Raw genomic sequence first — 13098 nt, 5'->3', positions numbered from 1 at the left:
TGCTTGGATTCCTTTATAGTTTTTGTATATTTATTGTAGGTATTTGGTTGGTGGTTATAAGGTTTATGTATAATTTTTTTTAAATTTTTTATTTATTCATGGTAGACATAGAGAGAGAGAGGCAGAGACACAGGCAGAGGGGGAGAATCAGCCTGCTTCCATGCAGGGATCCCGACACGGGACTTGATCCCGGGACTCCAGGATCACACCTTGGGCCAAAGGCAGGCGCTAAACCTCTGAGCCACCCAGGGATCCCCTATGTGTAATATTCTATGTATTTAGCAGTCTATATTAAATTGATGGTTGCTTAAGTTCAAACACATCCTAAGCACACTACTGTTTTACTCCTTCCTCCCACATTTTATATAAGTGATGTTATTTTATGTCTTTTTATTTTGTGTATTCTTTAATTTTTGTAGAAATAGTTGATTTTACTACTTTTGCCTTTTAACCTCATACTAGTTTCATACATGATCTACTACCTTTACAGTATGTTTGCTTTAGTGGTAAGATTTCTTTCCATAGTTTTCTCTTTCTGCTTAAAGATGTCCCCTTGGGATGCCTGGGTGGCTCAGTGGTTAAGCATCTGCCTTGGGGTCAGGGCATTATCCTGGAGTACCAGGATCGAGTCCCACATCGGGCTCCCTGCAAGGAGCCTGCTTCTCCCTCTGCCTCTGTCACTGCCTCTTTCTCTGTCTCTCATGAATAAATAAATAAAATCTTAAAAAAAAAAAAGATGTCCCCCTACAGGGTATCTGCATGGCTCAGTCAGTTAAGCATCTGCTGTCTGCCTTTGGCTCAAGTTGTGATCCTGGGGTCCAGGGATCAAGTCCTGTGTCAGGCTCCCTGCTCAGTGGGGAGCCTGCTTTTGCCTTTCCCTTTGCCCCTTCCCCTGCTCATACTTTCTCTTATGTTTTCGTGCGCGCGCGCTCTCTCTCTCTCTCAGTAAATAATAAAATTAAAATCTAAAAAAAAAAAAAGATACCCCTTAACATTTCTTGTAAGGTAGTTCAGCAATGATGAACTTCTTTATCTTGTGTTTGTCTAGGAAGCTCTTTAGTTTTCCTTCAATTCTGAATGTGTATCTTGCCTGGTAGAGTATTCTTGGTTGTGGGTTTTTTCCTTTCAGCACTTTGAATATATGATACTACTCCCTTCTATGCTGCAAAGTCTCTGCTGAAAAATCAACTGATAGCCTTGTGTGGTTTCCCTCTCACATAACTGTTTGCTTTTCTCTTGCTGCTTTTAATAGTCTCACTTTATCTTTAATCTTTGACATTTTATTATATATTTTGTTGTGAACCTCCTTGGGCTTATCTTGTTTGGGGCTTTCTATGCTTCTGGACCTGGATGTCTGTTTCCTTCCCTAGGTTAGGGAAATTTTCAGTCATTATTTCTTTGATTAAATTATCTACCCCTTTTTCTCCTGGGACCCCTATAATGTGGATGTTCGCATTGCATACTTGATGTTGTCCCAGAGGTTCTTTTACCTGTCTTCTTCTTCTTTTTTTTTTTTTGAAATGATTTTCACTGTTAAGCTTGAGTACTTCGCATTAACATATCTTCCAGATTGTTCATCCATTCTTCTGCATTCTCTAATCTGCTGTTGATTCCTTCTAGTGTATTTTTAATTTCTGTTATTGTATTCTTCAACTCTTGATTGGCTCTTTTTAAAATTTATCACTATATCAAAGTTGTTATTTTGTTCATCTACTCTTTTTTCATGTCTGGTGAGCCTCATTATGACCATTACTTTGAATTCTTCATTGGGTAAATTGTGTATCTCCATTTTGTTTAGTTCTTTTTTTAATTTTTTTTTTATTTTTGTCTTATTCCTTTCATTTGGAATATATCTCACTGTGTCTTCATTTTTCTGACTGTTTCTATGTATTGGGTAGGTCAGTTATTTCTGATCTGAAAGCAGTAGTCTAATGTAGAAGGCATCCTATGAGGTCAGATAGCACACTCTTCCCTAGTCACTAGACAGATGCTCCAGAGGTATCTGCTGTGTAGGTTGTGTGTGCACCTGCCTGTTTTGACTAAACCATGACTTCTATAAGGTACAGTGGTCAGCGCGCCTGGCTGAAGCCTGGCTGTAGCTGTGGTGGTCTTGCTGATGGGTAGGCAGTTAGCTCTTGGCACACCTGGCTGAGAGGTCCAGCTGCAGCTGCTGTGAGTGTGCTTATAGGAGGGGCAGCATCCCTGAGGGGTTGCTCACTGGGTGTGGTGTTGTGGGAGTTGCTTTTGAGGCTCCCATGGAGTTTGGCTGCTTGAGGGAGGTGGGCTCACAGGTGAATGCTGGGAAGGGGTAAGCAGTGCTAGTAAGTTAGATAGGTTGTGTCAAAACTGGTACCTGTAAGTGTCTGGTCAGATAGGCTGAAGAAGGGCAAAAAATGGTGCTTCCCAGCATTTCTGTTCTTAGAGAAAGAAACCTCTTTGTTTACACATGCCTTAAACTAAGTCAGTGAATCTCTTTCATGTATAACTCAGGTACTTTTCAAAGTGCTGCTTCTGTTCTGGGTCTAGGACTAAGTGATATAATGCACTGGCCCTTTAATAGCAGAATATATATATATATTTTTAATAGCCCTCCAGCTTTCCCAGAGTTAAGGCCTACTGATTTTCAAAGCTCTTGGAGTTAATCCCTGCTGATTTTCAAAGCCAGGTGTTATGGTGGCTTGTCTTCTTGGTGTGATTCTCAGAGTCAGGGTGCCTAACTTGATCCCCCCACTAGGAGGACCTCCAGGCCTCTGATAGCCCTCCCACTTTTCGGTTGCCTGCAGGAGATTTGGTTCCTGACTGCATCTCTGTCCCTCAATGTGCCTTTTCCTTTATTTTTTTTAACTGCGGAAGATCTGTTTTGGTAATCTTCAGGTCATTTTCAGAGTGAATTGCATTATATGTAATTGTAGCCTCAGTGTCCAAGGGAGGAAGTGAGTTCAGGATCCTCTTACTCAGCCATCTTTCCCTGCTCCCAAGCTTTGGTTACTCTTTTTTTTTTTGGTTACTCTTTATTATATGTTGTGATGTTAATTTATTTTGACCAAAATAAAATAATTTGATAATATAAATTAGCGTTGTTTATAGCAAAGATCATGGGGAATTTATAAAATTTAATTGGGTACTTTTATTTTTTTTTCTCCTTCCTTTAGATCGTGTAATGAAGAAAACTGAGGAGTCTGAATCACACCTGGAGTCTGAAGTTAAAAGGAAAGTACCGCAGAAACGTCACAGTAGTACCTATCAGTCTCCACCTCCTCTGTCTCCTGCTTCAAAAAAATGTTTAACTGATTTAGAGGTGGGTGGAGAAATTATTCTTGGTTGCTAATGAGTTGGTATTTTTATCAATATTATCTTTAGTACTTACTAAATTCTAGGTGACCTTTTCTTACAGGACTAGAAAAGACGTAGAAAAGTTCTTTAAGCAAACTTTTCTGCCTTCATTATGTCATTTTTTTCACTGTTGAAAATGTAGAACACATATTTTCTGAAAAGAATTTAGCAGTGCCTGCCTGCAGCATACTCCAAATAATACCTCTCAAACCAGAAATATTTTGAAATAATTTAAAATTTACAAAAAAAATAAATCATAAAAGGACTATCCGTATACTCTTCTATTAGATTCCCCAGTTTTCCACATTTGATATATTGTTCTCCCTCCCTCTGTCTTCCTTCTACCTTCTGTGTGTGTGTGTGTGTGTGTGTGTGTGCACGTGCACGCATGCATTTCTGCACCATTTGAATATAAGTAACAGACATGATACCCATTTATCACTATACTTTAGTTCATGTTTCCTTAAAAGAGGTGGGGGTGGGGTGGAGAGGAGGCATTTTTATATATAACCAGAGTGCAACTGTCAAAATTTAAAAATTGACATGGATCCAAAATTACTGCCTAATCCACAAACTATTCAAATTTCACCTAATTAATGTCCTTTGTCAGAACAGGATCCAATTCAGGATTGTGTTATATTTGTTACGATCCTTAGTTGTCTTAAATCTGGAATAATTCCTTAGTCCTTCCATGTCTTTCATCACCTTGATACTTGATTCTCCCTACCTTGTGGGGAGTATGATGTTTCTTTATGATTTATGCATTTTTCCAGAATCCTCCAAAGTGATTCTATAATCTTACCATTGCATCATATCGGAATGCACATAACATTGATTTTCACATTAAAACTTTTATCTTAAGATGGACTTTCTAAGGGTACCTGGGTGGCTCAATCTGTTAAGCATCTGCCTTTGGCTCAGATCATGATTTCAGGGTCCTGGGATCAAGCCCTGCATGGCGTTCTCTGCTCAGCTGGGAGTCTGCTCTTCCCTTTCCCTCTGCTTCTCCTCTTGCTTGTACTCTTTCTCAAATAAGTAAATTAAAAAACAAAACAAAACTGTACTTTCCTAGATTTGTCCACTGTAAAGTAAGTTACTAGGTATTTCTTAATTACTAATAAGATGAGGTAATCTAAAGTACTTAATTACTAATAAGATGAGGTACTTACCTTAAGGTACTTACCTTACCTTAAGGTATAATGCCTTACAGTAAGTAGCTCATGAATGAAGTATGATCTACTATAAGGTAGAAGGTTTCTTTATATTTACTATATATTCCCTTATATCTATATATCAGATATATAGATTCTTTTTTAATTGAAATATAGATAACGTTAATAACATGGATTCTTACTCAAAAAAGTTGTATTCTGTGACTTAATATTTTGATGCTCAAATTGTCCCATCCTAGCCCCTGGGAAGTTTTTTAAGCTGGCTTCTCTTTCTTTTTGACGTATCCACATCATTCTTTTGAGTACTTCCCCTTAATTTTTTATGTAAACAGGTGTTCTAGACTTTTGTATTTTCTCCGCCTCGACTCTGGAGTCATGCATTTCTCCAAGGAGCCATTGTTCCTCTAAATGGGGGGACGATATTTGAGCATTAGTTATGCTCATTGCTACTTGGTATCATGTTTATATGTCCTCTTATTGAACAAAACTAGTTAATATATGTGTATTTATATGTTAGTATTTAGTACATGTTAAAAATCTATGAATTTGTCTGGAGCTGCCTTGAACTTGAGTTGAGGCCACCCCCCACCCCCAAAATAATAAAAGTCCATGAATTCACACTGATAATTCCAATTCTAGTGTATTACCCCAATGTTTATCCTAGCCTTTTCCACTTTGTGTGTTTGTAACTTCCTTCTCTGAGAAGCCTGACTCCCATCATGTCTGGTATATTTACTTATTGGCTGAGTTGTTTTTATCTGATTATTTTCCTGGCATGCCAGCCTAAGCTTGGCTTAGGCCATACTGGCATTTCCCCACTACCTTACCCACTGCTCAATGCAGGTAGAGAAGGATCAGAAGACACAAAAGCTCTTCCCCAAGACATACCATGCTTTCCTCCTGTAGGGATGCCAGCTGAAAACCTCAGAATTTGACATCCAAAATAAATCTTTCTTTTACTTTTTACTTCCATGCCAATTGTTCTTATTCTGTTCTTAGTGAACATAAAGAATAGCTTCTAGCTACCCTCTGTAATTTTTAATACACCTGTAGTCTGTGAAATGCTACGCTCTAGAGCATACTGCTTATAAGGAAACATGGTCTTTGATTTTTAATGAGATTATATATCTTACTAAAAAATGACATCTCAGCGAAATCTCATCAGACAGGTTCATTCCTATTAAGTATAATTGGTTATTATTTATAGAGTTTGGCAGATAGTATGTCATAGTGATTTGGATTTGTTTTATTTTGTAAAAGTCTACCTATCAAAAGGAGGAAATGAGACTTTAATTAGTCTTTGTTTTCTAAAAGAAATTATATCTAACAAATTGTTATAGAAATATACAACTTCGTATACACTTCACTAAAAGTAATTGAGCAGTATTGAGATTCTAATTTTGAGATTGCTGGGTTGATATAATTCTGAATCTCTAATTTTTAGCATGAAAAATTTAATACTATATTTGGTTCAGCTAATCAGCGTTTTTAATTGTTGCAAATAGTTCCATGGTATTTGTTTCTAATCTGATAAAAGGCATATGAGAATAGCTCACAATATATTTCATTCTGTATTTTAATATTAGAAATTTTAATAGTATATGCTTTTTTTCTGTTTAATGTCAATTTTATAAAGGGAAATATGTGGAAGTATCACCTTTTCATAGGGTTCTTTTTCATTGAAATATATCTTATTTATCTTTATTACAGACAATGAAAAATTGGACTCAGTAGCCAGCTTGATCATTATCATTGTGAAAATAGTGGGGTTTAGATTTTTCTTAGATTATTAGATATTTTATTGCAGGGTGATATATAGATGGGGACAACTAATTTATTTGTGAGTTTCCCTTTTAAAATTGCAGTGGGACATGGCCAAACATTTGCAGTTCATTAATGAATAATTGCATTATTTCATTTAAATACACAGTTGACCATTCAACCCAGGAGCTAGTAGTACTGATCCCTGAACAGTTGAAAATCTGCATATAACTTTCATATCCCCCAAAACTTTATTAATAGCCTAATGTTAACTAGAAGCCTTACCAACAACACAATTAACACATATTTTGCATGTTATATACTGCATTCTTACTATAAAGTAAGTTAGAGAAAATAACATGTTAAAATTATAAGAGAGAAAATATATTTATAGTACTGTACTGTATTTATGTTAAAAGATCATTATATAAATGGAACTGTACAGTTCAAACCTGTGTTAATTAAGGGTCAACTATACTATTATTTCTTTCCCTTAATGACAATAGGCGAAAATTTTGAGTTAGATAATCTGTACCATATTTGTGTTGTTGTTTGCATAGTTCACCTGTTAACTGTGCATCCTAAATACACAGGGCCATATCAAAAGTGCTGTGAGAAAAATAAATTCTTTATACACCTAGGTTCCACAAATAGTATAACTGAATTTTGCTATGTACTGGTAAAGAAAAAGACACTCTTTTTAAAAATTTTTTTTTAATCTGCCTTTGCTGAGATAGTAGGCTGATGCTCTACTAAGTTCACCTTTGCCTTGGTTGAAGCTTGGTTTCTCATTCTTTGTTGTTATCTGGGATAAATTCTTGAATGGGTAACATGTATAGTAGAGTGGCTTTGTTGTGGATCATGTAAATAGTTCTTGTCAGGTTTCCTATTTTTAAAACAAAGAAATATGACTAGAACAGTGGTTTTTATGTAGGCTTTTTAGACTTTTTCTATGTATTTTTGAGTTATAAATTTACATAGAATAAAATGTATAGAACTTAAGCATTTAGCTCAATGAATTTTGAAGTTTATGTTTACGCAAGTGATCATAACTACTACTTACTGGTTAGTCCTCCCATAACTGCTTGATGACTTCTGTCACCTAAAAGGCTTTTTTAAAACAACTATATTCTCTTATGTATTTTTAAGTTGACAGTCAACATTTTCTGTTTCAGGTTTAACTGATTACATAGGTTGCAATAGTTGACACAGTCAAAAGAGTAACATTTTAAAATAGAGTGCTCACTCTCCTTCCGTATGGATCTGGTAGCATAAAAAACTATAGCACTTGATAATTATGATCTTTTCCTATCATCTCACTGACAGAAGTATTTATCCACTTATTTCCCATGATATAGGGATCAAAGTGTTATAAAAAATTTCAGTTATTTTGGTTATTAACTGTAGACTATTGATTAAAACTGTTATAGTTTGATATGTAATTATTTGACATAAAAGTAAAATTGGAAATGCATGTTCTAAGTAGAGACATTGACTATTTTCTAATTACTTCCTATGTCCATGAATAAACATTATGTTGCATTCTGAGACAGGATTCAACATTTCTTCATGTTTTTCTTTATATGTTCTAAAGAACCTTTTTCACATAAATAAGTATATGAGTATGAAAGGAATCTTTAAACTCTAAAATTATATGCCCGAAATCACAGGAAGCTCTATCATCAAAAAATATTTTTAATCTCATGATTGTAACCTAGATTAGGCTTCCCCTGAAATATTTTGAAGCACTGTCTTAGAAATCAATTGTCTTGTAAAAGTTTTTGTTAACCAGTATTTAGAATTGAATTCTTTCTTCCAGCATTTAAAAGTATTCTTTGGTTTGGTTGGTGGTTTTTATACTCCAGGGCCGTATACCGTTTTAATATTTCAAATGGAAGTTGAGCTTTTCTTTTATCTTTTTCTTTTCTTTTCTTTTTTTTTGTAACATGAGAACAGTTCTGGCAAGAGATAACTTGCCATTAGAGGCATAATCAAGTCCGGTTTTGGAATGATATGTGGAAATTAGGATTTAGATATTTATTCCATTAAGATTATTTATGCTCTGTATGCCATAGAAAATTGTTATGTAGCCTTTGAGTAGTATACTGGTCCAGTGTGAAGACTGCTGGACTAGATGGTCCTAAAAATTGCTTCTAGCATCCTGATGCTAAATCCCAAGTAACATGATGTATTTAGTATTTAGCATTTTGTGGTAGCCTTGGTGATGATGGGGAGTGACAGACTTAATTTTGAGGTCTTTTTATTCCATGATGTTGAAATAAAATGCCAAAGTCTTTTTTGTTTTTTTTTTTTTATTCTTTTGGAACTTAAGGTTTCTAAACAGTGTGGATATTGTCCAAAATGTGGAAAAGAAAAGGAAAATCAGACCAAATGCCAAAGTTGTGGTATTCTTTTTCCTAAGGATTTGCAAAGAAATTGCAGACAAGCTATAACTTTGAGTGAATCTCCTGGACCATTATTAAGAACATCAATTCATCAGAATTCTGGAGGACAGAAGTCACAAAACACAGCATTACCATCCAAGAAGTTTTATGGCAACAGTGTGGGAAAGATTCCAGTTGATATTATTGTGAATTGTGATGATAGTAGACAGAATTATTTACAGACTAATGGGAAAGTCATTTTACCTAGGGCAAAAGTAGCCAAAATCACAAACCTGAAAGAAAGGAAAACAAGCCTGTCAGACCTAAATGATCCAAGTAAGTATTTTACTCCCTTTAGTATTATTTATATCAATCCAATATTTTTTACATATATTTTTATTGTGAGCATGAGCATATTTGAGAAGTGTAGTTTTAATAGGTATCTCTTGTGTCAGTTATGTTAACATGTTTTTGGGTAGATGATTAAAACTGTCCACGTAGTTGGAAAATAACTGACTTTGTTCTCATCCTGTCCATCTTAAATAGTTAAAAAAACAACACAGACCTTGTCCCCAGTCATAGGTAAAATGCCAGTTATGCCCAACTTTCAAACTTTGGCCCAGTTAATTTAATCTCTCTGATTTGTAAATGGATAATTTCAGCCTGACAGTGTTTTGAGGAAGTAAATAAAATAACATTTAAGCTTCCTCGTAAGTAAAATATTTGATACACAGGACTCAGTGAAAATAGTCTCTTGCCGCTTTTACTCTTCCCCTAAATCTTTTTCCTGCCTTTAGACATAGGTGCATATATATGTGTATGTGAAATGTAGTCCTGTTTGTAATACATAGCCAAAGACTGGAAGCAGTCACAAAGTAGTTGAATAACGTATAGCATACATAGGTATAAAAGGAGAGAAAGATCTCACTTAAAATTCTGCAGAGTGATTTCTAACATCTGTAATAGCATGAATAAAGTAAGGTACCAATAAGAGTAAATAATATGCTGCTCTTTTTTTATGAAGGGTGAGAGAATGAATATAGAGATTTTTTTTAAATGTAGAGATACACCCAAAACTAATTATAAAAAGTAATTGGTTAGAAGGGAGAAAAAAAATTGTAGGAATTAGGTATAGATGTTAGATATTTCCATGCATACTCTTTTTTTGTAGATTTGACTTTGGAACCATGTAAATATTTTTCATGATTATAAAACAATATTAAATTGGAAGTTAAAAATAATCAAAACCAAGATGAAACTAATGAACCTTTTTATGTATCTAGTTGGTGGATTCAACAAACAGAAGAATTATTTCAAATGATTTTAAATTAAAATAATATTGTGGCTATACATTATTAATGTGATGTATTTTAAGGTCAAACAGAACTGCACAGAAATCCTAAGTGTATTTAGTAATATTGTTAGTAATAAATTGGTATTGTTATTTTTTTGGTATTGTTATTTTTAAACACATATATTGCTAAGGCAAATAAGCAATTATTATTGTCTTCAGAAACTGAGATTTTCAGTGTTGGTGAAAAGGAGTTCAAAAGTCAGAGAAGTAAAAATCTCATTTTAAACTTGAGTTGGAGATAATAGTGTAAGATTGTTACATATATTCTCCTTAAATAGAAATGAACAATCCTAGTTCCCATATTTATGTTTTTAATACCATTTCTCAATAAAAATAACTAGAACTTCTCAGAGAAATAGCTGATTCCAAGTCCAGAGCAGGAGTGTATGAGATAGATCTAGATCATCCACTCATATCAGGAAGCCTGGAAGCAGTCAATAATGACTGGACATGTCAAAAGGACACAGGAGCTAAAAAGAAAGGTCTTCTACAGACCAGTAATAGGACTGATTAGGTCACAAAAGGTATCATAACTTAATTAGCTCTAAATGATATCCCCCCTTCAACCCCCCCAAAAGAAAAAAAGTTCTCCATTGGTTATCTTTGGAGGTTGCTTAGGTTCCAAGTCGTGACTTTGAAAACATAAATAAAAGGGGATAAAATTTATAAGAATTTTTTAACCTGGGAGATAGGTCGTTAAATTTTAATTCAATTCAATATGAAAACCTTAGCTCATACCAGTACATTAGCTTATTTTTCAAAAAGAACTCAGGGGTGCCTGGGTGGCTTAGTTGGTCAAGTGTCCCACTCTTGGTTTCAACTCAGGTCATGATCTCAGGATTGTGACATTAAGTCCCACATCAGGCTCCACACTCAGCTTGGAGTCTGCTTGAGATTCTCTCTTCCTCTCCCTCTCCTCCTCTGCCCCTGCACTCTCTCTAAAATATCTTTTAAAAAAATCTTATATCTTTAAAAAAAAAACTCAGTTTAAAAAATGATTACTGTGTGATGTGTCCAGCCAACATTCTGTTATGATATTATGGTGGAGTTGGTATTTGATGGTATATTTTAGTGTTAGATCAATACAGTATTAAATATTGTTAATATCATTTGAATCTTTCCTAATACTGAGGCTTTTACATTTTAATGGTTAGATATGAAGAGAACTCTCACTTATGAGGCAGTTACTGGGTACTATTAGCCAAATGTCATATAAGAAACTTACCATTCTGAGGAGGTTTCTCGGATGAGACAACTGGAAGTTTAATAAGGCAAAGGTGATGAGTGAAAAAACAAATTTATGTGATTTTTGAGGTGTCTTAAGTGATTTACTATTCACAGCCTAGGACAGTATCAACTATGAATTAAAAGCATTAATTTTGCACCCTCCCCTGCTCACAAAAAACAAAAACAAAAACAAAACAATTGAAGACTAAGCATTTCCCACTAAAGTACATAGAGAAATATGTTTTAAGAACATTTTATATTAGTAATAAAAATAACATTTATTGAATGCTTATGTGCCCTGCTTTGTGATAATTTTTAAAATCCTGATGTAGGCACAAATACATCTCATTTTATAAATGAGGCAAGCTAAGCTTGAGATTAACTTCTCAATATTATATACATAGGGATTGTTGGAGTTTAGATTAAAACAGATTTTTTCTTATTCTAAGTCTGTTTTCCTTATATACTTAATCATTCTTAAATTTATATTCCTATCAAAATAGTTTACTATCATGAAACATTATGTCCTGCATGGTCAAATAATAAAGTGTACAGTGTCTCAAGTAGTGGTGATAAATTCTATATAGAAAAGTGAAGCAAGATCCAAGGAATAGAGAGCGATAATTGTTAGGTGTTGAGATGAGGAAATGCTATTTTAGGTAGATGGTAAAATATAGGCACCTTTGATAAAGTAGCTTGAACAGAACCCAGAATGAAGTAAGAAGAAAGATGTGCTGATATCTATAGGAATAAGATAGAATATAAGTTCAAAGATCCTGTATTAGTGTGTTTGGGTTGCCATAACAGAATACCATAGACTGAGTAGCTTAAACAACAAAAATTTATTTTCTCACAGTTCTGGAGGCTTAGAAGTCCAAGATCAAGGTGCCATCACTTTGTAGACCACTACCTCCTCCCTGTATCCTTCCTTATATGGCCTTTCTTCTATGCTTGCACAGAGAGACATCTCTGCATTTCTTCTTCTAATGAGGACACCAATCCTTTTAGATTAAGGCCTCACTTTTCTGACCTTATTTAACCTTTATTACCTTATCGGATGTATCATAGTCACGGGGGGGTTAGAGCTTTAATGTATGAATTTTGAGGGGACACAATTTAGTCTATCCTAGACCCTGATGGAGAGAGAATCTTATGTGTTACCTAGAATGTATTCTATATACAGAATGAAAGCAGTTACTATAACAAGATTTTTAAGTATATGGTGTCTTTTCGTACTTCCCATTTGCTTTGCAATTATGGTGACATTGAGTAACCCTCATTTATTTTAAGTTAATAAAACAAGCTATATAGTATGATTCTATCTGTTGCAGCACTGGGGCTTTAAAATAAATATTTATGTAGTAGATATAGATGTTTTAATGTCTCTGAAGCACCATAAAAATAGTTACCAATAGAACAGTACACTTCCCCTTTAAAATATATAATCTATTCATATATAATACATATTTCTATAACATTTTTATAAATTATGCACTTCATGAACTTTTTTTAAAGCTTATATGTGTCACTCAACTAGACTTTTTATATATTAAATCTTGTTCTTGTGACAGTTCTTTGAAATACGTGCCATTTTCACCCTAATTTCACAGGAGAAACTGAGATAAATAGTAAATTACAAAACCCTAGCTTTCAAATATGTATAATTCTGCTTAGACCTGCTAATCTGGCCTGTTAGGTTTTCTGTTAATAACATACCACTTCCGAAAAAGATCCACTTTAGCATTTGCTTCTGAGACTAGACAGCACAATAAAAACGACAAGTGGAGTGATGCTGGGGATGATGCCTCTCTGGGGCATGTCTATTACTCAAAAAAATATTAACTAAACATTTATGTGTGGGCTTCTA

At 34.4% G+C, this 13098-nt stretch overlaps 1 protein-coding gene across 13 annotated transcripts in view; it reads left to right on the top strand.

The window, feature by feature from the left end:
* Positions 1-13098, top strand: part of SENP6 (SUMO specific peptidase 6) — a 118062-nt gene that overhangs the window by 61102 nt on the left and 43862 nt on the right. For 7 of the 13 annotated variants that reach the window (XM_072832307.1, XM_072832306.1, XM_072832304.1 and 4 more), the window contains 2 exons: positions 3153-3298; positions 8599-8986. In XM_072832307.1, the coding sequence (XP_072688408.1) occupies positions 3153-3298; positions 8599-8986 (534 nt within the window). The remainder of the gene's footprint in view (positions 1-3152; positions 3299-8598; positions 8987-13098) is intronic. The other 6 variants (XM_072832311.1, XM_072832310.1, XM_072832309.1 and 3 more) reach the window with 2 other exon arrangements.

The sequence above is a fragment of the Canis lupus genome, chromosome 7, assembly GCF_048164855.1.
Source record: "Canis lupus baileyi chromosome 7, mCanLup2.hap1, whole genome shotgun sequence".
NCBI classification, from domain to species: domain Eukaryota; kingdom Metazoa; phylum Chordata; class Mammalia; order Carnivora; family Canidae; genus Canis; species Canis lupus.
The sequence above is the reverse complement of the archived record's forward strand: the minus strand, read 5'-3'. Positions and strand labels throughout refer to the sequence as shown.